Source organism: Maniola jurtina, chromosome 15 (assembly GCF_905333055.1).
Source record: "Maniola jurtina chromosome 15, ilManJurt1.1, whole genome shotgun sequence".
Taxonomy (NCBI): Eukaryota; Metazoa; Arthropoda; class Insecta; order Lepidoptera; family Nymphalidae; genus Maniola; species Maniola jurtina.
Window position 1 is genome coordinate 8,907,050 of NC_060043.1, and position 25,131 is coordinate 8,932,180.

The window sequence follows — 25,131 nt, forward strand, 5'->3', positions numbered from 1 at the left end:
TTCAGATTTATTCCTTTACTTGTGCTATAAGACCAACCTACCTAGTAAATTTCATGATTCTAGGTCAACGGGAAGTACCCTATAGGTTTTATTGACAGACACGACAGACAGACAACGAAGTGGTCCTAGAAGGGTTCCTTTTTCCTTTTGAGGTATGGAACCCTACAAAATACGCCACTCGCCTAAGAGAAAGAGGCTGCGATCCGTACTCTCGGGCCTACCTGCTCCATTTAGGTTGTCCATCGCCATTCAGCGTGGTAATGCTCTCAGCTTGATGGGTACCCTTGGATCAGGTATAACCAGGGCGGACTTTTTAATGACGTTCTTACGGATTCTTATAAGTAATATTAAGTATTGACATTGTTTTATATAAAAATTAATCTTTCGTATTTATATTTATAGTATCTTTTAATAGCAGTAAAGTATACTTAATGTAGAAAATATTTTTAAATCTTTGTTAAGAATCTATGAAAATAGTGGAATATGAAAAAACACCCCATACTCTAAAATGGTCATTAGATGAAAAAACAGGCAAAGATTTTTCCCCAGTGACCAACTTCATGATTTCAATTACTAAGGTAAAGAAGACGATCCCTGAATGTGGGCATGAAATCACGCTCGAGTGTGGATTAGAGCCGGACCGTCGGTTCTGCAAGACGCCGTGCGAGCTCACCATGTCCTGCGGCCACCGCTGCCGCGGCCGCTGCGGCGACCCTTGCGACCCCACCAAGTGCAAGGAACTCACGCCGCGATACTACGCATCGCCTTGCGGGCACAAAGTACAGTTACCCTGCCACGTTGTCGCCGCATCTGGTAAGTTACTGTTATTTCGACACTGAATTTGATTGCACGATCTACTAGATACTAGACAGCTCCATTATTTAATGTTGCCATTGATCAATGACTAGAAAGTCATTGCCATTGATAAAAAAAACCGGCCAAGTGCGAGACAGACTCGCGCATCGAAAGACGAGAGATGAGACAACGCTTGAATCCTGGAGAATACTTTTTATTCCAAAAATCCCAAGAGATCAAAGTTTCTATGCGATTTTTATAAGCTAAATCCACGCTGGTATCGATTAATTTGAATTAAATAATTTGATAGATGCCGAGTTGAAACCTGAGCTGCTACTGAAGTACTGCGCAGAGCCGTGCGGCAAGGAGTTGGAGTGCGGGCACGCGTGCGTGGGCACGTGCGCGCGCTGCCGCCAGGGCCGCCTGCACGAGCCCTGCGCGCGCCCTTGCCACCAGCTCAACATCTGCGGACACCAGTAAGATTTTTTTTTTTAAATTTTATTCAGATACAAGTTAGCCCTCGATTGCAATCTCACATGGTTGTAAATGATGATGCAGTTTAAGATAGAAGCGAGCTAATCCATAAGGCCTATGGCAGTTTTTATTGAACCCATACCCCTTTGGTTTCTACACGGCATCATACCGGAACGCTAAATCGCATGGCGGCACGGCTTTGCCGGCAGGGTGGTAACTAGCCACGACCGAAGCCTACCACCAGACCAGACCAATGATTTAGAAATTATAAAATTCCAAACCCTGCCGGGAATCGAACCCGGGACCTCCCACTAATGAGACCACAGCGCTTACCATTGCGCCAGGGAGGTCGTAAATACTACTTCTTATGGCCTCATTCAAGGAGACGCGGATGTAAAGAAAGACGCAGTAGTTCGACGCCTTAAACCTTGTGGTAAATGACGCCCATGACGACCCTTCAACACAGGGCCCTAAGTACAGAGGCTAGTTCGGGTCACCCCTTTATCCCGCACTTACAGTACGATTGCACTGTCTAAACGGCTTCGTCGAACTTCTGTATGCAATGTATACCTAAGTGTTTTGCGAAAATTTACGGTATTTAGCTGTATCATTATAATTATAAATTGAATCGGGAAAAATCGTCCCACTATCTGTATAATGTATGCAATGTATGTGGAAAAATTCCTCTCTCTTTAGAGAGGAAGTTATACAGGACCAGCAACTCGTTGACTCCCAGCGTGTCAATGCAGGCACGAAGATGCACGGAACCTTCCAACCCTTTGATTAATCCAAAAAGTCGCCGTGACTCGCAACGTGTTGTCTTGTTGCAGATGCATGGAGCCTTGCAACCAGGTGTGCCCGCCGTGCAGGAAGCCGTGCGAGGTGAAGTGCCAACACTCGCGCTGTCGCCGCGAATGCGGCGCGCCCTGCGTGCCGTGCCAGGTGACCGGAATTATACTTAACGTCCAATACATAATATTATATGTATACAATCTAAATATTATATTTTACAATCAAACTACTAGGCATACGCTAGGTCTGCATCCCCTACATAATCGAAATCCCACGGTCACCTACGAGGCGATTTGCTTCCTCGGTTTTAATACACACTGATAGAATATGAAATGCCCTTCCGGCTTCTGTTTTTCCCGCTAGCCACAAAATTGCTACCTTCAAAAGAAGAGTGAATAGGCACCTTCTGGGCAGGCGCCCTCCACCTTAGGCTGTATAATCTCCAGCTTGGTGTGATTGCAGTAAAATTATAAATACGAAAGTGTGTCTGTCTGTCTCTGTCTGCTAGTTTTAGATGGCCCATCTGTTTTACCGTTTTTGATGAAATTTAGTACAAACTTAGATAAGCTTTTACCACAGAAAAATGAATTCCCCTGACACCCATGGGATTCATAAAGGAATTATGCAAATGCTCGTGGACGGGCGACATCGCGGTTATCATCTATTTAGTATACAGAAAGGGCTTGCATCCCGTACACAGTAGTGAAAAAAGTAACTTTTTATCCCGGAAAATTATCTGATTGTTGTACTTCACAATAGACGTTTCCTGTACTTATTTGCCCTTTATATGGTTATTAAAAACCGGTCAAGTGCGAGTCACACTCGCACACGAAGAGTTCCGTATATCATCATACAAAATATTTTAATATTTTTTATGTGCAATACTGCAAATTGATAACAAAATTGGTGGTGTATCTCGGGTCACGGGACCAAGTGTTACAGCAAGCCCGCTCTAACATTGCCTGGTGGGGTTATAGGAGCAGTGCAGCCGCGCGTGTCCGCACGTCACGTGCAAGCGGCGGTGCGGAGAGACGTGCGCGCTCGCCGCGTGCACGCAGCCGTGCGCGCGCGCGCTGAGCTGCGGCCACCCGTGCCGCGGCCTGTGCGGCGAGCGTTGCCCCGACGTGTGCAAGCTGTGCCGCCCCGAACAATTCCCCACCGACTTCCTCGGGGACCAATTCGACGACGACGCCCTGTACGTCATTTATTTTTAATATTTAGCCACTAACTGATCCGCATCGCTCCGGTGAAATATATAGCACTTGTATATTATCTATGTACATAATCTTAATATATGAAACACAAAAATGTTTCTACCGGTGTCCCTTATAGACTTTGAAACCATCCAACCTGGTTTCATAAGAAACACAATAATGCTAAGATGGTTTCAGACCACTAAAAGATATTTGTATACTAATAATTACTATATTAAATAAAGGCTTTGTAAAATCTTGTTTACTTATCAAACAATTCTGCCTTATTTACCATGAATTTGTGCCAAGTGCAAATCTGCCGTCCTAACGAAGAGAGCAATAACTAGGTTTCGACTACTTTCGAGATATTCGCGGTTATGATTAGCTACTTACAAATCGTAATATTACATATTGCAGTTTTGATAACCAACAGAACCGAAACTACTGAAGATACAAAAAAGACGTCTAAGGCGAAAATATAGAGCTCATTTTCCTGATTACGGATATGGTCTTAAGTCAATTTGCCCAAAAACTCGACTTATTGCACTCTTTGTTAGGACGGCAGAAATATTTTGTCAACTTTTTTAATTCTGTTTCAGATTCATCGTACTAGAAGATTGCGGCCACGTCATGGAATTTGAGAACATGGAGAACCTAATGAAAGGAAAAAGCGATCTTATAGCAATCCACCGCTGTCCATACTGTCGTGCACCTATCATTAACACTCCTCGATACAAGGACCTCGTTAACCGTATGCTGAGAGAAGATATCAATCCCATCAAAGAACGAGTCTATGGCAACGCAGAAAAGATCATTGCCCGAAGAGCGGAGCTACATGAAACTGTAGCAAACTTTCACAACGTTCACAGCAAAATATATAACGGTAACTATACTAAAGATTTCTGGTAACTACTTATACAAAAGATTTTTTTTTCGTTCTTTTCATAGCAGTTTTAATTATCTTGCCAGGAAATGTTAAAACAACATAGGGACCTCCACCATTTTGTAGATCAAACTTTTAAGAAATTATAATATTGTACCCATTTATTCAAAAATCTGAAAATTTGTGGCAAGTAAATTTAATTTACAACAACAAATTCCTGAAAAGCCAGCAACGCATTTGTGGTTCCTCTGGTGCTGCAAATGTTCATGGGCGGCGGTAAATACTAAAATCGGGGGACTCACCTGCTCGCTATATTTTTTTTAATACTATACATATAAGTAAACTTAATCTGACTGTACAAACTGTTTTTCTGTTATTTTGTTACATGTTTGTTTCTTTCCTTCAGCTTATATAATATTTATACCTATTTTTTATTTTTATTTTTTATAGTCATCAATACCAGGACTTTCCTCGTTTAGGCCCTAACAAAATAACAGTGTTGTGGTGACATATTTTTTATCCACAATATTTGAGTTTAGGTTTTTTCGTTGACACGACATATTTTAGACGCTAATTAAGTCAGATTTTATGTACCTACAATTAAAAACAAATTCATTTATTCATTAAATTCATTTTGACTTGTCCATTGCAGATCCATTATTCTCACACTGGAAGAAGGCGTTCGAACAAATGATCCTCGTGGTGAAGTCAAAGAGGAAGTGTTCGTTGCTTCAGCTGGAAATGTACTTCGTTTACTTAAACATATTGGAACTACTTTCGGATGTTCACAAGAAATACACTTCACTGAATTTGATAGCTTTGCAAGACAGTCTGATCGATCAAAACAAAATGATATGCCGAGTTCTCGTGAAGAATGTACACAAGATAAGTCAACAGCAGCAAGCCGACATAGATAACGAGATAAAGCGCACGAATGCCATCGTCAATCTGGCTATTATAATAAGTCATCCATCTTACCTCGCAAGCCAAACTGTTTCCCAAGTAACGGAGAATGCAAATGCCGCTAAAAAGGTTATTTTTAAATGGGGAATATACGAACATGACAAAGCTACAGAAGCTATAAATGAACTTCAAAAATCAATTAAAGTAAGCGGTATCGTTTCAAAAGCGGAAAGGGAACTGATCATCAAAGCTATAGGGGCCAAAGCGGGGCAGTGGTTCAAATGTCCCAATGGCCATTTCTACAGCATTGGCCAATGCGGTGGAGCTATGGAAGTATCTAAATGCCTGGAATGCAAAGCTGAAATTGGTGGAACGAATCATAGGCTGTTAAGTTCCAATCAACATGCCAGAGAATTTGATAACTCGAGGTTCCCGGCTTATTCCGAAGAGGCCAATAATTTGGCTAATTTTGATTTAGCTAATATTGTTTAAATTTGATGTTTGAAGAGATTTGATATTGATAATATTAAGTTTTAACATTTTTAACCTAAGCGCAAGCCTAAGGGAAGAAAAATTTTGACATGACACAGTTTTATCCAAGTCTTTATTTTTTTTGCTTTTTTTTATTCAATAACGGGACGTACCTAATCATTTAATTCCTAATTTTAATTATGTTTGTGTGTTAACCCTTAGTTTAGGACGATAATACACTATATATCAATCAGTCCATGATATTACAATCACATCTGTATTTGATGCATGCTTTGTAATAATTGTATGAGTAGATTTAAATAAATAAATGTTTTTCTTTGATTAATTATTTCTTTGACTTTGATTTAATCTTTGACAGCGGTTAATATTAGTTGAAATAAATTGTTTGGAGTTTGAAAAGCTTTTTCGTGTGGATATTTTTAAATTGGCATTTTTAATGACAAAATCCCTATCCCTGGACAGTCGCTTAGTAACATTTTCAATATGTGGGACAAATGTCAACTTTTGGTCATATACTACCCCCAAATCTCATATTGTCTTCAATTCGTCTTATTTGTGTCCGTATAATATACGGGTATATATAAAGAAAATTAAAATCAGAAAATTAAAAAGATTTTAATTTTTTATGTAGTTATAAAAAAAGCCTTTCTTTTTATTTAACATCATTTTATTGTTTTCACACCATACACTCAACTCATCAAGGTCTTTTTGTAAAGCATGCAGTCATCAGTAGCCTCAATCTTTCTGGTAAATTTCAAGTCATCAGCATACAGAAATGCAAATGAATATTGAAAGCAATTAGAGATCTCATTGATAAACACATTGAATAATATAGGACCAAGGTATGAACCCTGGAGTACATCGAAAGAAATCTTGCAAACTTTGGATTGGTAAATAAAGTGCGATCATTTGAATAAGATTTTAACCAATCAAGAAAGTTTTCTAGTAAAACCATATGCCTAATTTTGAAACGAGAATTTTTAATTACCGAAGAAACTATTACTTTTTTACCTAAATGAACCAGTTATTAGTCTGAGTGTCGACTAATATGTGAGTAACAGTCAAACTCATTATTTAGTAAAGATTTTTATATAAACCTATGGAGATGATACTGCCATTGGCGCTATTAGAATGCCATAAGCCTACTTTGTCGTATTAGTTAATAAATTGCGAAAAACCAAATTAAATTTGAATTTCGCGGGCAAACCCGGCTAGTGCACCTTATGTTATTAATTGTGTGTGCTATGGTGTCAACAATAAAATGTCTGGCGTCAAGTGAAAACGCGGCTCAAAAAAACAAGAACCCAGAGCTGTAAAACCAGTTAAAAAAACCAAATATGTACCTAGTGACATTGCCATTGAAGCATTGGTCAAATGTCAATTTGACATTAAAGTCTTGAAACATTTGAAATAATTGGCTGAGCAACAAGTTTTCTATTTTCCATCTATTTTCTAACATTTTAACCACTAAAAATTAAAACGCTTGTAAACCAGTGAATTAAAAAAAAAAAATGGAAGACAATGCAAATAACGGAGAGCAACGAGAGATCGGCCCAATTGAAAATGCTTGGTCGATGAAAACTCCCAAGTTTACACCGGAGGACAATCCACATGGTCTTTTAGAAGAAAGTAAATTCGCTACACTGTTTCCGAAATACCGAGAACAATATCTAAAGGAGTGTTGGCCTTTAGTACAAAGAGTATTAAAAGAACATCACATAATAGCTGAATTAGATCTTATAGAGGGAAGCTTAACAGTAAAAACAACAAGAAAAACTTGGGACCCTTACATCATTATTAAGGCGAGGGATTTAATGAAATTACTCTCAAGAAGCGTTCCATTCGAACAAGCAGTGAGAGTCCTAGATGATGAAATTGGCAGTGACATTATAAAAATTAATTCATATGTTCGAAAAAAAGAAACATTTTTAAAAAGGCGCCAACGTCTAATAGGTCCCAATGGTGTAACTCTTAAATCAATTGAATTGCTTACTGAATGCTATGTTCTAGTTCAGGGAAACACAGTGTCTGCAGTGGGTCCTTACAAGGGATTAGTACAAGTGAGAAGAATAGTTGAAGATACTATGAAAAATATACATCCAATGTACAATATTAAAAGTCTTATGATCAAGAGAGAGTTAATGAAAGATCCAAAGCTTAAAGACGAAAGCTGGGACCGATTTCTTCCCAAGTTTAAAAGTAAAAATGTTCCTAGGAAGCAACCTAAAAATAAAGTTAAAAAGAAGCCATATACACCATTCCCTCCACCTCAACCGGAGAGCAAAATTGATCGAGAGTTGGCCACAGGTGAATACTTCCTTAAAGATGAACAGAAGAAAGCCAAACATCTCCATGATAAAGATGAAAAACAAATGCAAGCCAAGAAAGCAAGAGAAGAGAAAAGGAAAAAAGATTTCATACCTCCAGAGGAGAAAGTCATTGTTGCATGTAAACCTTCAGAAGAATCTTCTATTAATATTGACCAATTTAAAGCCAAAATGAAAAAGGTTTCAAAGCAAAACAAATCTCTGACTAAGAAATAACAGTGGAATGTTTACACAGCAAATAGTAATAACTACTTATTTACACAATATGTTAATTTAAGAATCTGTGAATAATAAAACTTGACCCTTTAGTTATCTGTCTGTATGAAAATTATTTTTAATTCCTAATAAAGGCAAAAAAGAGAATTATGACTATGGGAAAAGAATTTACTATATTATTTTTCTTTCTACATAATCCATATTAATATAATAAAATGTGAAAGTGTCTGTTATCTGATTACAATCCATTTAACTAACTTAGACAAACCCAGTACAGAGACAGCTTACATCCCCAAGATGGATGATGGACATAAATTATTTTTCTATCCTGGAAAATCAAAGAAATTCATCAGGACAATAGCTTTCATTTTGAACATGATAAAATGAACATAGTTTATTTTTATCCCAGAAAATCAAATTTTCCATGGAATTGTAAAAAACAAATCCACACTGACTTAAATCATTGGCATCATTTAGTATAAATAAATTAAAAGAAGCAGTTGTCTACAAATTATTTTATTTTTTCCCCTTAGATAATTTTAATTTTGGTACATTTGAATTTTTACCAATAAATTGTTTTGCATTGATAAATGGCTGCAGCACTAACGGTATATCTATTCTTCCTTTTGGATCTTGATGTGTTTCAAGTAGTGCAATAAGCATTCTGGGTATAGCACATGCTGTGCCATTCAGTGTGTGAGTATATTGTTCTATATTTCCATCAGAATATTTTATGTTCAGTCTTCTGGATTGGTAATCAGTACAATTGCTACAGCTAGAGATTTCACCGTAATTGTTACGCCCAGGCATCCAAGCTTCAATATCATATTTCCTGAAGAAAAACAAACTGGTATAGTGAAGTATTTACACTATTCTATACTGTTTTAACACATTGCCTGCCACTGACACTTATATGTGTTTTCAATTTATCTCCCAGGTCCCCTAATCGCACATAAGTGCCAATACATTTTTAAGGATCATGAAAAAAAAATAGCTCAGTTATAAATAACAATAGTCTAGCTTCAACAGTAACCTAGTCCACATGTTTTTAGAATATTGATTCTATTTTTTTGAGATCATAAATATTCTGTTCCTATAATAATAATTAATGTCTTTTTTTATTATAAGTAAAAATTATTTTTTCATGGATAAATTTTCCTATTTACAATTTTAACAACTTTGATGAAAAATTACAAGTTTATGAGCATCAAAGTGTCTTTGATACTGGGCATATATTTATTGTTTAGGCCATTTATATTTTAAACGTTTGGAATAGAAAAGAATATATTTTTATTCAAGTAAACTTTTACAAGTGCTTTGGAATCGTCAAAATAATTTACCATTTAACTAAAATGCCTGTCACAATGCAATGTATATCCTATCTATGCATATACTTTTTGGTTCTGTTGTAAACAAAGCCAACACATTTTCTGTCAGATTTTGTATGTGACTATGTTTCTTTTCGCAAAGGTGTAAACATTAAAAAGTTAATAATATAGTTTATACCTATAAGCTGGGGCCCCAAGTTCATGTGGGGGCATGTCTAAAACTTTCATATGTAATCCTAATGGCGAAAATAAACTTTCCTCTGTCCGTCTTAAATACTCCAACATTTCATCAGACTGCTCTGATGTGGTGACAGCAAACATCTCAACTTTAGTAAATTGGTGAACCCTACAACATAAAATTATGTTTTTCAAAAGTATTACATAATATAAAAAATTGATTTCTAAATAAAACTTAAAAAATATGTAGTTCATCCATGCTTTTATTCGCATAAACAATAGACAGACCATTTTTAAAACAATTCCTATATTATTTTAGTTTATGTACTAAAATAATATATATCCATACTATAATAATATAAATGGGAAAGTGTGTCTGTCTGCTACCTTTTCACGGCCCAACATTTTAACCGATTCTGACAAAAGGTACAGGGTTAGCTTATATCCCGGGGATGGACATAGGCTACTTTTTATCCTGGAAAATCAAAGAGTTCCCACGGGATTCCTAAAAACCCTCCGCTTAACTGATTTGTATGAGGTACAGAGGTAGCTTACGTATCTGTAATGGACATAGGAATTTTATCCTGGAAAATCAAACAGTTCCCACAGGATCTTTACTAAATCCACGCAGATGAAGTCGCGGGCATCTTCTAGTTCTATAATAAAATAATACAAAATAATTGTTTTAAAAATTTCTAAGCATATTAATGATGCATTTTATTTTTTGATATCAATCAAGTGGGTAGCTTGTATACATAACAATTAATGTAATATTTTTAAGAGAATTATCTTGGCAGAAGTTTAAATACAAGTCCAGTACTTTTGACAATACTTTTAAACACACAGATGTGGTGAGATAACTGATTTTATGCTATACAGTAATGATTATTACCTATATGTGCCTCTTTCCTCTACTACATTTGATGTCTCCGCTCGATAGCATCTGCTAACTGCTGCAAGTTTCAAAGGTAAATCGGTCTTATCATGAAGAGAATTCTTCAGTAGACCAGCCAAAGACATTTCTGCTGTACCTGACAAATACAAGTCAGGCCCATGAAGTGCTGGATCTAAAGAATATATCTAAAATTCATTACTTATTAGCACCCTTATTATATATACCCATTCATAATTTTTACTAAAATGTCAAGTGAATTAAATATTTAAATAGAAGTTTATAATACTAATAATTTAGTAAATAAATGTTTACCTGAGTTCGATCTGTATTTATCATCATTCCACAACTTTGTAGAACATTGCTTGACAATATGTCAGGTACTGATACTAATTTAAAGTTTTCTTTCAATAGTGCAGATATGGTGTATTTTATTAATGCCTCTTCCAGTTCTGCTAACTCCCCAAAATAATAGTAACTTTTATTGCCGCATGTGTTTCCAAGCTTGTCCACTCTCATCAAGTTTAATTGCTGTGTTATCTCACTGAATTCTAAGGGTTTATAATCCCCAAAATTTTTCTTTTTGTTTACCTCATGAATTATGTATGGATTTTCTTCATAAGTCTTTACGAGGGGATGGGTTCTATTAGGCAAACTGGCTAGTTCTTTGTATAAATTTTCTTTAATACTATCATATGCCTGATCAGAATTTGGCGTCATCATTAATAAATTGTACATTTTGAGCACTTTCGTAATGTCTCCTACACCTTTTCTGCTATGAATGTTCTGTTTTATTTCCGAAGTATTTTTCACATCACAATAATAGTTGATATCTATGTCAGGTAAATAGCACGTAGAATAACTATTAAACCATTTAGATTTTTTTACGAACCTTTGTAAAATTAAGCAAGACTTTATCATTTTTATGGTTTAACAAAATTACAGATCGATCTGTAGTTTTTTTTATCGATAAAATTGAGAAAACCAAATGACCTTGTTTCTGCAAATAAAAAATCTTGTAGAACTCAATAAGCAAGTAGGTATTTTATGAAGCTAATTTACAATTTTTAATTTCCATTTTTGTTTTGACTTTAAAATTAAAAATAAATTGTTGTTTTGATTTTGTAATCAAAGATTTATATGTTATTACTCTGTGGCTGTCTACGGTGGTTGTTAATTTTATCAACTGGCTTTACGGCTCTGGGATCTAGCTTTTTCGACCCTAACCTATAAACCTACTCGAAGCAAATACTTACCTTTTAAAAATGGATTACTGTCTTTTTCCCACTTATAAAGATTTAGCTAAGCTAGAGCGTATTTCCAATCAACTATTTTGTCATAGGACATCTCTCCTTTACTCTATGGTACTACCACAGCACAGACTTTATGACTTTGACGTTTCTTTGGCCGTTGCCGATTTGCGCGCGAAAAATTATCAATTGTTAACCAAAACTTTTTTACTATTTGATTTGGCCTGTGTTTCTGGTTTAATTTTCAGATAATAAATGAAAAAAATGTATACACACTAGTTCTATTAACTAATTTGTAGAATTTGAACGAGCAATAACTTTTAATAATTCCTTATCAAGTGTGCAACTATGCCGGCTTCTTTGGAAAAAGACATTCTCCACGAAAATGGGACTTCATCACATAAGAAAGATCGTGTTTCCGATTCATCAATTTTACCCCTTCGCCAGTATGTTGAAATAAATAAAAAATACTTTGATTCGTACTTTCTATATTTTATATGAATATAGGAGGTAGTGTTTGTTTTGATCGGGGAGAAAAGACAGCTGCTAACATATCAAGTTTATTTCAGGTCATCTCGACTTTCTAAGAAGAACAGTCAACTGAAAATTACAAGTATGTTTCCCGCGAAACGCAGCAGGAGTCCTGTGCATAGTCTTGAAGCTAAGGAAAATGTAGGTATTTTCTTATTATAAAGAGCTGGTGTACAAATAAAACCACATAAGTAGTACTTACCTATAATAACAAAAAAAAAACATTCAACCAGCATCAAATAAGGAACAGCAAAAAATCATTCAAGCAGCATCAAATCTAGCATCCAGGCAAAACCTCATCATTGCTTTTTATTAGGTACTAGATGATGCTCACAACATTGTCTGTGTGGATTTAAGTTTTTTAAAAATTCTTTGGGAACTTTGATTTCCCGGGGTAAAAAGTTACCTATATCAATTTCCGGGATTCAAGCTAACTCAGTGTAGGTACCAATGGAAATTGCTGCACCAAGATTTCATATAAATTGGTTAAACGGTTGGGCCTTTAAGAATCCCATGGAACGGGATAAAAAGTAGCCTATGTCTTTCTCCGGGATGTAAGCTAATTCTATACTAAATTTCATCAAAGTCAGTTAAACTGTTGGGCTGTGAAAAGCTAGTAGTCAGACAGACACACTTTCGATTTTATGATATTGGTATGGAGTATTGATGATTGTTATAGATTTAGATGTGTGTAGATTAACAATGTTGAGTGGAAGTGTGTGTGTGTGTGTTAGTATTTTTAAATTAACCCTATATTATTTATGGATCTTTTGATTTCAGAAAAAAATTAAACTTGATAATGTTGAATTTCCTAAACCAACAACTGACTGCCACAATAATAACATTTCCAATAAAAACATATCTTTGGATGAAAAGAAAAATGATGATAACAATCTAATCAATGTAAACAATGAAATAAGTAATAATAATACTTCTGAAATGAACAAAAATAAAGCAATAAGTGACAATCATCAAAATAATGAAGCAATCCAAAATGAATTGAAAGAAAACGATAATGCTGATAGTCCTACTATTGAGCAAAATGTAAATACAAAAGACCAACTACAAAACCTGGAGAAATGTACCATTTGCAGACAGTATTTGAATAACTCTGATATTATCTACTACCAAGGTCATCCCCAGGATGCTGTAGAAGAATTTATAGCTTTAACTAATGAAAAATTAATACTTGCTTCTGGTAAGTTAAAAATAGCCAAAAATGCTAAATATACATTTAAAAAATCCTTCTAATACTGGAAGGATTTTTTCCAATCCAATTCTAAGGTTAACAGTCAAAGGAGAGGAAAGGAAAAGGTAAATATACCTAAGTCAGGTCATATTTACTATGTGTATGTTTATCAAAACTCATTAAATCAAAACTAATTTTAATTAAAATAAAACCCTAGTGTTTTTAAAAGTATGAAGCAAGACTTCTAGCATAGCTCATTTAAAAATACTAGGGATAGAACAGATAAGACTGTGGAGCCGGCGTATTAATATTTCATCCATTTTGTTAAAAGAACTTGACTAGGTAAAAATATCAAGTTAAAAAAAACCGGACAAGTGCGAGGCAGACTCGCGCACCGAGGGTTCCGTACTCGGGTATTTTTCCCGACATTTTGCACCATAAATCAAAAACTATTATGCATAAAAATAAATAAAAATCTGGTTTAGAATATACCAATTTTGACCAATAATGTTTGACAAAACTAGTTTTGTCTGGTTTTATTTTTTCAGTTAAAATGAGTTTTGATGAAACCATAAAAGAAGTTTTAAAATAATTTCAGGTGATGATGGAGACATAATGGAGAGACCACAAACAAAAATAACTGGATTTTCAGTATTTGATGAGCACGGCCACTTGTGTCCAATTGATGGAGGCCTTGTTGAAAGTGATGTACGGATATATATGTCTGGGTATCTCAAGTCCATCTGCTCTGACTCAGCTGATATTGACGAGGAATCTATCCCAGTAAAAGATTGTGGGCCTATCATAGAATGGTAAAAGCTCCTTATTAATTCTTACTATGTATGCTAAATATAAACTAAATGTTTTTGAATATGTAAACAATTTTTTTCCTTTTTAAAGGTATATCCATGGCTTTGACGGTGGAGTAAATAACTGTATCACCTTGTCTACTGAATTTGGTGAATACAATTTGCTTAAGCCTAGTATAGCATATAAACCTCTCATGGACAATCTGTATGAAAAAATATGGCTCAGTAAAGTCGTAATAGAGTATATAGAAGAGTATCATTATCTTCAACCGACCTATGAAGATCTATTGGAAATAATCAGAGGGCATACGGTTCCAGATCTAGATGATAAGAAAATGTCAGAAGAAATGCTCCACAAACATGCTCAGTTTATATGCGACCAAGTCGTAAGCTTAGAGGCAGACGAAGACGACGAGCCTTTGATCACACTACCTTGTATGAGGGAACTCATTAAATTAATGGGAATCAGATTCGGCAAACGAAAATTCCGTGCCAAAATCGATTACAAAAAGGTTGATAAGAAGGCATGGACCAAAGCGACCACCACTCCTCTCGTGCGGAAAACATTCGAAAGTTTTTTCTCTAACCAATTAGATAAGACAAACCATGAACTTACTTTGAGAAGAAAAAGATGTGGGGTGTGCGAGGCGTGCCAACTGCCGGACTGCGGGCAGTGCAACGCTTGTCGCGCCATGTGTAAGTTCGGCGGGCACGGCCGCTCCAAGCAGGCGTGCGTGCGGCGCCGCTGCCCCAACATGGCCGTGCAGCACGCCGACGACTCCGAGCCGGAGGAGGACGACGACGACCAAACGGCGGAAAAGCTAAAGCTCGATAAAATCGACGATACTGTACCGGTCAAAGTGACCGGAGGGAGTCGCAGGAAGACTAAATGGATCGGGGAACCGGTCAAGGTAGATGCTAAGAAAGTGTATTATGAAAGAGTTGAAATTGGTGGTGCAGAGTTTTCATTGGGAGACTTTGTAATGGTAGAAACATCGCAATCGAATATTCCTGCCCTGGTTGCCAGGCTGACATATATGTGGGAAGAAATTGATAATACTAAAAGCGGGTACTTTCATGGCGAAGTTTTCCTTAGAGCTTCGGATACTGTACTGGGAGAGGTCGGTGATGCGAGAGAAGTGTTTTTGGGGGATCGATGTTGCCACGGCGCCCCGCTTTCTGCTGTTTTAAGAAAAGCTTGTGTCGAAAGGCGAGATCCTCCGAAGGATTGGTTTGAATTGGGAGGGAAAGACGTCGATGAAGAACTTTTCGAAGATGATGGCAAAACATACTTCTATCAAAAATATTATGAGAGATTTGGTGCACGTTTCGAGGACCTACCGATCGACATCGAATGCCCTAATGTCCTAAGAAAACATAGATTTTGCTCCTCTTGCGAGCGCAAATTGAGACGCGATGCGAAAGATATTCCTAAAGTTTTCGACAAAATCACAGAAAAGTCGGACGTTGTTCCGGAAGCGAATAGAACCGAATGGACGACTGTCAGATGGCGAGATAATGACTACAAGAAAGGTTGCGGAGTATTTCTTAAGCCGGGGACTTTCAAATTTAAAAATACTGTCAGTAAGAACATAAGTAACGGGAAAATAAAGTTAGAGAACGTTGACGAAAATATATATACAGAGTATTACAGGAAGAGCGATAATAATATGCGTGGCTCCAACGCGGACACGGGCGAGCCGTTCTGCGTGGGGCACGTGGCCGCCGTGGCCGCGGCCGGCGCCGGCCCGCTCGTCGTGCCGCAGGACATCTACCTGCGCGTCAACGTGCTTTACCGGCCCGAGAACACCACTAGCAAGTTTCCACACCACGAAGATCTCAATCTAGTCTACTGGAGCGAGGAAGTCAAAGAGATACCGTTTTCGGCCGTCGTAGGACTGTGCCATTTAGTGTACGTGGACAACATTCCCCAGCAGGACTATATACATGAATGGCTGGAGATGGATCCCAGCAGAATGTATTTCAGACAATCTTTCGACCGAGCCTCCGGAGAGTTCGGCGACGTCCCGCAGCACGCGAAGCACGTCGGTCGAAGAGACAGGGGGAAGGACAAAGGGAAGGGAAAAGGCAAGTCCAGCAAACCGGCGGACTCGAGCGTCCCTCAGACTCGGGAGATAAACGTGAGACCTCTGAGGACCCTGGACGTGTTCGCTGGCTGCGGCGGCCTGTCGGAAGGCCTGCATCGCTCCGGTGTAGCCGAGTGCAAGTGGGCCGTCGAGAACCTGGAAGCCGCGGCTCACGCGTATTCCCTAAACAACAAGAACTGCGCGGTGTTCAAGGAGGACTGCAATAAGCTGCTGAAGGACGTGATGGCGGGCTCCACGCACAGCGCGGGCGGCCTGCGCCTGCCGGCCCGCGGCGAGGTGGAGCTGCTGTGCGGCGGCCCGCCCTGCCAGGGCTTCTCCGGCATGAACCGCTTCAACTCACGCGAGTACTCCAACTTCAAGAACTCTCTGGTGGCGTCGTACCTGTCCTTCTGCGACTACTACCGCCCCAAATACTTCATACTGGAGAACGTTCGCAACTTCGTCGCGTTCAAGAAGGGCATGGTGCTGAAGCTCACGCTGCGCGCGCTGCTGGCCATGGGCTACCAGTGCACGTTCGGCGTGCTGCAGGCCGGCCACTACGGCGTGCCGCAGACGCGGCGCCGCCTCATCATCCTGGCGGCGGCGCCGGGCCAGCGCCTGCCGGCTTACCCCGAGCCGACGCACGTCTTCAGCCGGCGCGCCTGCTCGCTCACCACCACCATCGACGGGAAACGGTTCTCGAACAACATTCAATGGGACGAGTCTGCTCCGCGCCGAACGTGCACGATCAAAGATGCGATGAGCGATTTGCCTCAGATATGTAACGGCGCTAACAAAATCGAGATAGAGTACGGCTCGATGCCCGAGACGTATTTCCAGCGGTTGGTGCGAAGCCGCGACGAGAGCGCCAAGCTGCGCGACCACATCTGCAAGAACATGGCGCCGCTGATTCAGGCGCGCATCGCTCGAATACCCACGACGCCCGGCTCGGACTGGCGGGACCTGCCCAATATATCAGTTACACTCTCCGATGGAACTAAATGCAAGGTACATCTATTTTATTATTTTCACCAAAATAGCTTTAAATTTTGAGCAAGATGGGGGAAAAGTTCTTATGGTAGCCATTCACTTAACGTATAGTAACTTCAGTTAACGTTAACCTTCCTCATTTTTGAGAAAGACTGCGATGAACGAAATGTAATAATCTTTGTCAACCCTTACAGGTGCTGCAGTATCGCTACGAGGACAAGAAGAACGGGCGTTCGTCCTCGGGGGCGCTGCGCGGCGTGTGCGCGTGCGCGGCGGGCGGCGCGTGCTCGCCGGCCGACAAGCAGGAGAACACGCTCATCCCCTGGTGCCTGCCGCACACCGCCAACCGCCACAACAACTGGGCCGGCCTTTACGGTGAGTGTGTACAGCGAGTTGCTACCAGGACAGGAACGGGCGCAAGTGCCACGCGTGTTCCCAGGTTTCCACAACACCTTCCTCCTCAATGTTCTTCTTCTCAATCGTTCACTCTTGATAGACTGGTCGTGGCTATGATTCTTTACTGCTGCTGGTGGCATGACGTGCACACACGGGAGACAGGCATGTTCGTTGCGGAACGGATTTCGACCTCGATGTATCCATGTTGATTTCGCTGTGTGTGCAGGGCGCATCGCATGGGACGGGTACTTCAGCACGACGGTGACGGACCCCGAGCCGATGGGCAAGCAGGGCCGCGTGCTGCACCCCGCGCAGCACCGCGTGGTGTCGGTGCGCGAGTGCGCGCGCTCGCAGGGCTTCCGCGACACCTACCTCTTCGCCGGCTCCGTGCAGGACAAACATCGTCAGGTAACTTTCATTTACTTATTAGATGATCGCAAACATCTCTGATGATGGGACTGTGTGAACAAAATGTAGGTATCTTCGTAAGTGGTTTATTGGAGACTAACCAATATTTCATGGAATTGTAAACAAGCGCCATTGCTATAATATTATATAGTGCAATAGACATGCCTTTAAAGGCATTGGCAATGTTGAAGATTTTTTTTTCTACAATTTTAGATTTTAATAATTACAGTAAACGATAAATCCATGGAAGCAATAAATTAAACTAGATAAATTCCGTGTTCAATTACAAATTCACGTCACAATCCTTTTAAATTTCAGATTGGAAATGCAGTACCGCCGCCGTTGGGTGCGGCATTAGGCAGAGAAATTAGAAAAGCTTTGAGTGCCTTGTAATAATCGTGACATATCTGTATGCGAAGACTTCTTTAAAATAATTACTTAAAAATATATTACTATTGAAATACATTATTATTGACATCCGAAATTCCTCTTTTATTTCAAACATATTCAAATATTTCTAACTAATTGCCATTGAAATCATAACAGTAATGTGAACATCGCAAACGCAATACGAAAGTAAGCTAGTGTTGAAAAGAAACAACAATGATAATTTTATTTCTTTAATACATCCTTTGTTTTCCGCTTAATATTTTTTACTAAAACATTCAATTCTGCGTCTTCCTTTGATTTCTTTGTTTTAACTTCAGGCACAGGGTCGTCTTTTGGTCTTCTTTTCAGTTTCTCATGAATAAGTTTTTCCATATTCTTTGTTTTCTTAAAGTTGGGGTCGGTAGGATCAATGTTGAATAGGTGTGAATCATACAACGCCGCGAACCTGCGATCGTCCAAATTTATTTCGAAATCTGGAACTGCTTCCTTCTGCTCTTTGATTTTCTCTTTGAGTTTCCTTTTCCTCTTAGATTTCTTATTAATATTCTCTGCCTCTTGTATTTTCTTAAGACTGAAGTGCTCTTTAGCTTCATCTTTGTCTATTAAGAGTTCCAATTCCGCCTTTCTTCTTTCCTTATCTGCTGAATCCTCGTCTTCTTTTAGAGATTGCCTTTTCGCTTTTAATTTCTTATTCTTGAAGTCGGGTTTGTTAAACTCTTCAGCAAAATATGGGTCGCTCATGTCGACGTCTGAAGGTATTTCGTCAGACGAGCTTCCATCAGAATCTGATTTTGTGTCGTCTGTCTTTTGTTTATTATTTAGTTTTCTCTGTTTCTTTTTCTCTTTTCTTTTTTGTAATAGTTTTTCGAATGGAGTTAAATCCTTGTCATCTAAAGAAAGTAAAATTTCACAAATAAATTACTAAAATAATATTTGCTGACCTTACGAGTGGAAGCATAAATTCTAACTCCAAACTGGATGAAACACATAAAATAAATATTTTGATTGTAAAAGATACTTTACCTTCATTAATCTTTTTCTTAACTAGTTCTTCAGCCTTGTCTTTAACCCCCAACCCCCAGGTGATTTCCATTTCCATATCTTTGTTCTGTTTCTTCTGCTCTTTAGTCTCAATATCATCTAGCAACATCTTGTACTTCTGTATTGGATCTTCATTTTCATCTTCAATATCAGATTTGGGTTCTTCTTCTGCACTGTCTTCAAAGCAAAGATATTTGTTAGAAATGTATGAGGATAAAAAATACTACACAAGAATAACAATCCAAAAAGTTTTGTACTGAAAGGTATGGGTTGCAAGCAAAGAAGTATATTTCAGCCTTGAGGCTTAAATCTTTGCGTTATCAATAATAATGAGAGCTTGTACTGATAACTGAAGAGGAATATGATTAACACAATATTAAATTATTTGAATAAAAAAAATTGTTATTTTAAACAATTTTAATGTCCTATAAAGTTTTAGTCATGACTTTTGTTTCTAGTGTTTCTTTCAACTAGAAACGAAATTCATAACAAAAAAATATGTTCATAATAAATATCTAATCTTTTACATACCGTCACTGCTGGAAGCTAAATATTCTTTCAAATCTAGATCATCAATTTTTCCATCAAGGGCACCTTTAATCAATTCTGCACGTTTTGGATTGGTGGCATCCCAAGTAAGATCCACCTTGGCTTGCTGCAGTGCTGTAGTTGTAAATAATCGTGGCTTGTATTTAGTTAGATCTGGCAGTTTGGTGCATGTTTCACGAGGTTCCTGGAAAATGGGCATTTTTTTTCAATTATCATCATACAAATCAATTTAACAAGTCTGCTTTGGGATACCGCGAAAAACCACGAATGTTTACGTGTGTGTCATGTATAACTTGTCAATGCACAAACAGCCATGTTGCTACTTCAGATTGGATTATTTGTTTTGCCATCACTACAATGCCATTCAATAACCTAGTAGGAGTATGAGCTTAATTTTAACCGTCATATTCCTTCCAGGTTTGCCCACTTCCATTCAGACTGCATTATCACTTTCCACCAACAGACCAAGAATCGATAGATGTTAGAGCCCCCCGTTGTTTGAGTGACAACCTCACAATGGATAGCGCTAAGGTTGGATGGAAACCGCTTAAGTTTGGAACGCCCTTCCGGCGTCCATATTGCCTGCCACATATAACTTAAGTACCTTCAAGACTAAAGTGAAAGGGCATCCAGCAAGCATGCTCAAACTTAGACCTTATCATTGCTTTCCTTAAGAAACGAAATTCGTCAAACGCAAGCCTATCCTATATTAAAAAAAACTACACCAAGGTTTCACAAAGGATCAAGTCAATCAATCGAGCATCACGTTCATTAAAAAAAAACCAATAATATCATAACAACCTGGTCAAAGGTGACGTCATCAGGTATGAACCTCATGTCCAATTTGGTAGCACTGCTCTCATACTCCATGCCATCACATTCACTGTACAACTTGTCTGCAGTCGCCACAGTATCGCATTCCACGACAGCATAGAAATACTTCAACCTATTCAGTTGATATCTACGGAGCTTCTCCATATGGTATGTGGAACCTGGAATATGTTGTGACTTGATACATTTGAAGTTGAAACTTTGAATGGCTACACAAATAAAAGGGTATTTTACACCAAGCAAGAAATAATCTAAAAATGTATAAACAAGACCGTACCTATTAGCAAATAGCAATATGCAATCAAAAAATGTTAATTTCAGTTAATGAAATTATATTATGTTAATTATATTATTAATCTATGAATAAGAATAAGAATAAGAAGTGTTTGTGATGGATGGAAACGTCTGAAATAAACGTTTATTTATTTATTATTATTTATTTATATAATTAATTTTAAAGATTTCACTTTTTATCTGTTCTCTAAATGTTCAAAACGCACAAAACTATAGGTGCCATGGTGAATACTGACTGACATGGACTTACATGGATTGAAATTGTAATGTATATTGCTAAGAAAATGCTGTGGTTAACCTATCCCTGTGACATAGTGACATAAACCTAAAAAATTGTAACTTTAAAAAAAATTTACCTTCTTCATTTCCACCATTATCAGAAAGATCACACTCATCTGTTTTATCTTCCGTGAGCTCGATAGGGCCCCTTATATCCTCTTCTTGCATTCTTTTTAGACCATATTCTGATGGATATACCTATTTTAAACAAATATACTTATTTAAAAGAAAATTTATAAAAGTAAGCAGCTCCTGCATATTGTTCATAAAAATTGGATTTTTAATAATGGTTTAATATCTTTGGCATAATCCTTCAGGATGCGTTTATTATTCTAAATTGTTATTAATAGAATAGTCTATTATGATTTAGAATAATAAGCAGAACTTGATTAATAAAGCAAGGATTTACTTTTAAATCTAATGTGTTAAGGGGCATGAGACAGGCAAAATTCAAATTTAATTTGGTTTTTCGCAATTTGTAAACTAATAGGACAACGTAGGCTTATGGTATTTTAATTCAATTAAAATACCATAAGCCTATGTTGTCCTATTAGTTTACAATTTGCGAAAAACCAAATTAAATTTGAATTTCGCAGGCAGGCCCATCACTTCCACCTTAATTTTAGTCTGCACAAGAGAAGATGTACTCTACTAACAGTTATATGATGTATAACACCTCCAGGAGGCAAGAAAGAACTGAGAAGAACCATTAAATCTGTCGCTTTTATATTGTCCCAGTCCATATTGCAGACAGCTATCCTGAAACATAATAAAGCTTTATGGTAGTTAATAGTTACATTCAATTGGGTATCCCATGATGCCTGTCTCTTCAACCGATTTCCAAAAATGAGGAGATTCTCCAGTAAGCCTGTTTTTTAGGGTTCCATACAACCAACCCTATAGGGTATTTCCCGTTGACCTAGAATCATGAAATTTGGAAGGTAGGTAGGTTTTATAGCAGAAGTAAAGGAATAATCTGAAAATTGTGAATTTGTGGTTATATCATTTAAAAAAAATTAAAATGTGTTTCAATTTTCAAAGTAAGATAACCTTACCAAGTGGGGTATCATATGATAGGGCTTTACTTGTACAATCTAAAACAGATTTTTATTTATTTTTAGGCTTGTTAGTTTTTGTTTTATCCAGCAAAATATTGGAAAAAAATACCTGAGTACGGAATCCTTGGTGCGACTCGCACTTGGCCAGTTTTATATTTTTTATACTCATGGACCGTATTATACAGTACAACCCACCTTCTAGTAGATTCATCAGTGGTTTCTGCATCAGCATCAAGTTCTCCCCACTCATGTTCCAAGTCACTTTCCTCCTCACTCTCACTGTCCTCTTCCTCACTAGAAGAGTCTGTTAGGAGCACCCCTGTAAAATTGACTCATATTATTATTTCATACTCAAACTATATGTTATCTACTAGCTGGCTGTGTGTGAAAAGACTCTTCAAGTTGCTATATTTTGTTATCACACTAATATTATAAAGGAGAAAGTTTGTATGTATGTATGTGTGTGTGTGTGTGTGTGTGTGTGTGTGTGTGTGTGTGCGTGCGTGCGTGCGTGCGTGCGTGCGTGCGTGCGTGCGTGCGTGCGTGCGTGCGTGCGTGTGTGTGTATGTTTGTTACTCCTTCACGCAAAAACTACTGGACGGATTGGGCTGTTTAGAATGGAGATAGATTATAACCAGGATTAGCACATAGGCTACTTTTTATCCCGGAAAATCAAAGAGTTCCCACGGGAATTTTAAAAAACCTACATCCACGCGAACGAAGTCGCGGGTATCAGCTAGTTAAACATAAGATAGCTTTTGTATTAATGTTTTTAATTTTGTATTGCCTATCAGTAATAAAATATCACATGTTAACTCTTTCAGCAAATTACTTGGACAACCTTTCTAGTTTATAATAAGTAACTAACTTATAGTGAAGGATAGTGTCCATCAGGCTAATCAGATATTGATAGTAGGTATCACTATGTATTTGGATATTCTAGAAACTCCTGGTCTACTAGAATTGCGATACAGTATTGATAGTGTAACACCCGCCCAATAGAAAACTGGCGTATTTACCTTCTCCACGAGCATAGTCAATATCTAAGTCTAACAAACGTCTCTTAGTTTTAATGTCCAAACTTCCTCTGATTAATTTATCATTTTTAAAATTAGTAAGTGCTTTTTCTTCTTCTTTCCCTTCGTCCTCACTGGGCAAACGTTTGACGAAACGACCTGCTTCTATGTCGTTGTCTTCTTCGGGAATACTCGTTGTTTCTTGTTCTTTTGTTTCAGCATCATTATTAGTTGCCGGTTCCTCATCAGTACTCTCATCAGATTCATCTAAATCGTAATATTTACGTAAATTTTCAGTAGATGTTTCGTTCACCGGCCGTCCTCGTTTGTCCACTGTATATTTAACTTTAAACTTCTCATCACTGAACATAGATTGAAATCTTTTATCTATCTTGACCTTCCTCTCATGTTTTGGTATTTGTCTATATCGTGGGTCATTTAGATACTTTGCGAAACGACTATCCTTCAATATATCACTCATTTTTCAAGCTAGTAAATCACGAAAAAAATACTTCGAAATCAGAACATTTAATTTATTGACCTAACCTCTCGTAAGAGAGTAGTATATTCTTTGGACCCCCTAATATAATCCTACTCTATGTTTGGACCTAACCTAAAAAGCAAAGGGTAAGTCAGTCAGGTATGACAATGACAAGTGTGATGACAAGGAGTGTTATTTAATCTTTTGGCACTTGGATGACATTGACAGAAGGGCGTAGTTGTAATCACTACCTACGGGTATGTGCCAATTTTATAAAGCAAAAACACGCCCACATAGTATGTGGGCGTGTTTGCTTTATAAAATTATTATATAGAATCTTCTTTAATAATAACCTCTTTCGGTCTAAGATTTATTCATATATAGAACCTCCTTGTTCAAAAACCTCCACGATCCTAGCGCCGCCTAGTGAGTTTCCTGAATATCTCTTTTTCATACTGAATTGGCGCCAATACTGTAGAATTATTGTCCTAATAGAATTTATAAGTTGATAACTATGACCTTCTGTTGTTTGTTTTGATATTAATTAAATATCTTATTATTCTTAAGATATTTAATGTGTTATTCAACTAGATAATTATTTAATTAAGAAATATAGAAAATGTTAATTGACTTCATTTTCGACAAATCACGTTGGCCACGCCAGAGGGCGTGTCTCGGCGGGAAAAGCTAACTTTTGGAAGAAGAGTGGAAGACTAGACATGTTTCTGAATACTTAATTTTATTAATGTGATTTTAAAGGCTAGAGTGTAAATAATTATCATTGTATCTTGAATTAATGTTTGTTATGATCTATGAATTACAATAATGGCTTTATATTCTGGGATTGACGCCGACAGGTACGTAGGTACAGTGCGACAAGGATCTCTTGGCGCGTGGCCAAAATCGGAACTAATGCCGCCATCTTGTGAAGTTTCACGCTGTCCCCTTATATCTGGTGTTGCTAAATAAAAAATCTGTAATTCACTGTTTTTTTTAAATATTAGGGTCATTCCTTATACAGTACCTAACATTACGATGTACTGTTAATAGATACATAAAT

The 25,131-nt window shown here is 37.8% G+C and overlaps 5 protein-coding genes across 8 annotated transcripts in view; 3 read left to right on the plus strand and 2 right to left on the minus strand.

Moving 5' to 3' along the window:
- Window positions 1-5,860, plus strand: part of LOC123872647 (NFX1-type zinc finger-containing protein 1-like) — a 27,551-nt gene extending 21,691 nt beyond the window's left edge. Inside the window, exons 22-28 of one of the 2 annotated variants that reach the window (XM_045917058.1) lie at window positions 579-813; window positions 1,106-1,271; window positions 2,100-2,211; window positions 3,039-3,256; window positions 3,854-4,137; window positions 4,790-5,518; window positions 5,567-5,860. In XM_045917058.1, coding sequence (XP_045773014.1) covers window positions 579-813; window positions 1,106-1,271; window positions 2,100-2,211; window positions 3,039-3,256; window positions 3,854-4,137; window positions 4,790-5,518; window positions 5,567-5,577 — 1,755 coding nt within the window. In that variant the 3' untranslated portion in view covers window positions 5,578-5,860. Of the gene's footprint in view, window positions 1-578; window positions 814-1,105; window positions 1,272-2,099; window positions 2,212-3,038; window positions 3,257-3,853; window positions 4,138-4,789 lie in introns of both variants that reach the window. The other variant, XM_045917057.1, reaches the window with a different exon arrangement.
- The window catches only part of LOC123872667 (serine--tRNA ligase, mitochondrial), a 17,033-nt gene extending 5,467 nt beyond the window's left edge, over window positions 1-11,566 (minus strand). Inside the window, exons 1-4 of one of the 2 annotated variants that reach the window (XM_045917105.1) lie at window positions 10,788-11,566; window positions 10,473-10,660; window positions 9,582-9,749; window positions 8,554-8,907 (exon numbers count right to left, since the gene is read on the minus strand). In XM_045917105.1, the coding sequence (XP_045773061.1) occupies window positions 8,592-8,907; window positions 9,582-9,749; window positions 10,473-10,660; window positions 10,788-11,393 (1,278 nt within the window). In that variant the 5' untranslated portion in view covers window positions 11,394-11,566 and the 3' untranslated portion in view covers window positions 8,554-8,591. Of the gene's footprint in view, window positions 1-8,529; window positions 8,908-9,581; window positions 9,750-10,472; window positions 10,661-10,787 lie in introns of those variants that run through there. The other variant, XM_045917104.1, reaches the window with a different exon arrangement.
- On the plus strand, window positions 6,919-8,416 carry LOC123872674 (KRR1 small subunit processome component homolog). Its single transcript, XM_045917114.1, has 2 exons — window positions 6,919-8,091; window positions 8,256-8,416. Exon 1 carries the CDS (start codon window positions 7,044-7,046, stop codon window positions 8,073-8,075), a length of 1,032 nt encoding a protein of 343 aa, XP_045773070.1. The 5' UTR covers window positions 6,919-7,043; the 3' UTR covers window positions 8,076-8,091; window positions 8,256-8,416.
- Window positions 11,567-11,876: 310 nt separating the features above from the next.
- LOC123872649 (DNA (cytosine-5)-methyltransferase PliMCI-like) lies at window positions 11,877-18,616 on the plus strand. Its single transcript, XM_045917060.1, has 8 exons — window positions 11,877-12,168; window positions 12,292-12,394; window positions 13,034-13,451; window positions 14,041-14,254; window positions 14,343-17,346; window positions 17,523-17,703; window positions 17,951-18,132; window positions 18,451-18,616. Exons 1-8 carry the CDS (start codon window positions 12,071-12,073, stop codon window positions 18,523-18,525), a joined length of 4,275 nt encoding a protein of 1,424 aa, XP_045773016.1. The 5' UTR covers window positions 11,877-12,070; the 3' UTR covers window positions 18,526-18,616.
- A 122-nt stretch (window positions 18,617-18,738) lies between these two features.
- Window positions 18,739-24,255, minus strand: LOC123872656 (ESF1 homolog). Of its 2 annotated transcripts, XM_045917085.1 has the most exons (9): window positions 24,204-24,255; window positions 23,594-24,136; window positions 22,770-22,893; window positions 22,173-22,275; window positions 21,594-21,714; window positions 20,914-21,104; window positions 20,095-20,296; window positions 19,546-19,740; window positions 18,739-19,412 (listed from the first exon to the last, which is right to left on the minus strand). In XM_045917085.1, the coding sequence occupies exons 2-9, from the start codon at window positions 24,069-24,071 to the stop codon at window positions 18,745-18,747; spliced, it is 2,082 nt and encodes a 693-aa protein (XP_045773041.1). In that variant the 5' UTR covers window positions 24,072-24,136; window positions 24,204-24,255; the 3' UTR covers window positions 18,739-18,744. The 2 variants fall into 2 exon arrangements, with proteins under 2 accessions (XP_045773041.1, XP_045773040.1); XM_045917084.1 differs by lacking the exon at window positions 24,204-24,255 and having other exon boundaries at window positions 23,594-24,180.
- Window positions 24,256-25,131: the final 876 nt, after the last annotated feature.

Bases quoted from the DNA above. Each gene is read 5' to 3' on its own strand.
- LOC123872656 (XM_045917085.1), bottom strand. From the start codon at position 24,071: ATGAGTGATATATTGAAGGATAGTCGTTTCGCAAAGTATCTAAATGAC. The intron at 20,297-20,913 runs GTTGTTATGATA...CCCATTTTCCAG, and splicing joins ATGACGTCACCTTTGACCAG to GAACCTCGTGAAACATGCAC. The intron at 19,741-20,094 runs GTATGTAAAAGA...TTTGCTTTGAAG, and splicing joins TTTAGCTTCCAGCAGTGACG to ACAGTGCAGAAGAAGAACCC.
- LOC123872674 (XM_045917114.1), top strand. From the start codon at position 7,044: ATGGAAGACAATGCAAATAACGGAGAGCAACGAGAGATCGGCCCAATT.
- LOC123872649 (XM_045917060.1), top strand. From the start codon at position 12,071: ATGCCGGCTTCTTTGGAAAAAGACATTCTCCACGAAAATGGGACTTCA. The intron at 12,395-13,033 runs GTAGGTATTTTC...TTTTGATTTCAG, and splicing joins GTCTTGAAGCTAAGGAAAAT to AAAAAAATTAAACTTGATAA. The intron at 14,255-14,342 runs GTAAAAGCTCCT...TCCTTTTTAAAG, and splicing joins TGTGGGCCTATCATAGAATG to GTATATCCATGGCTTTGACG.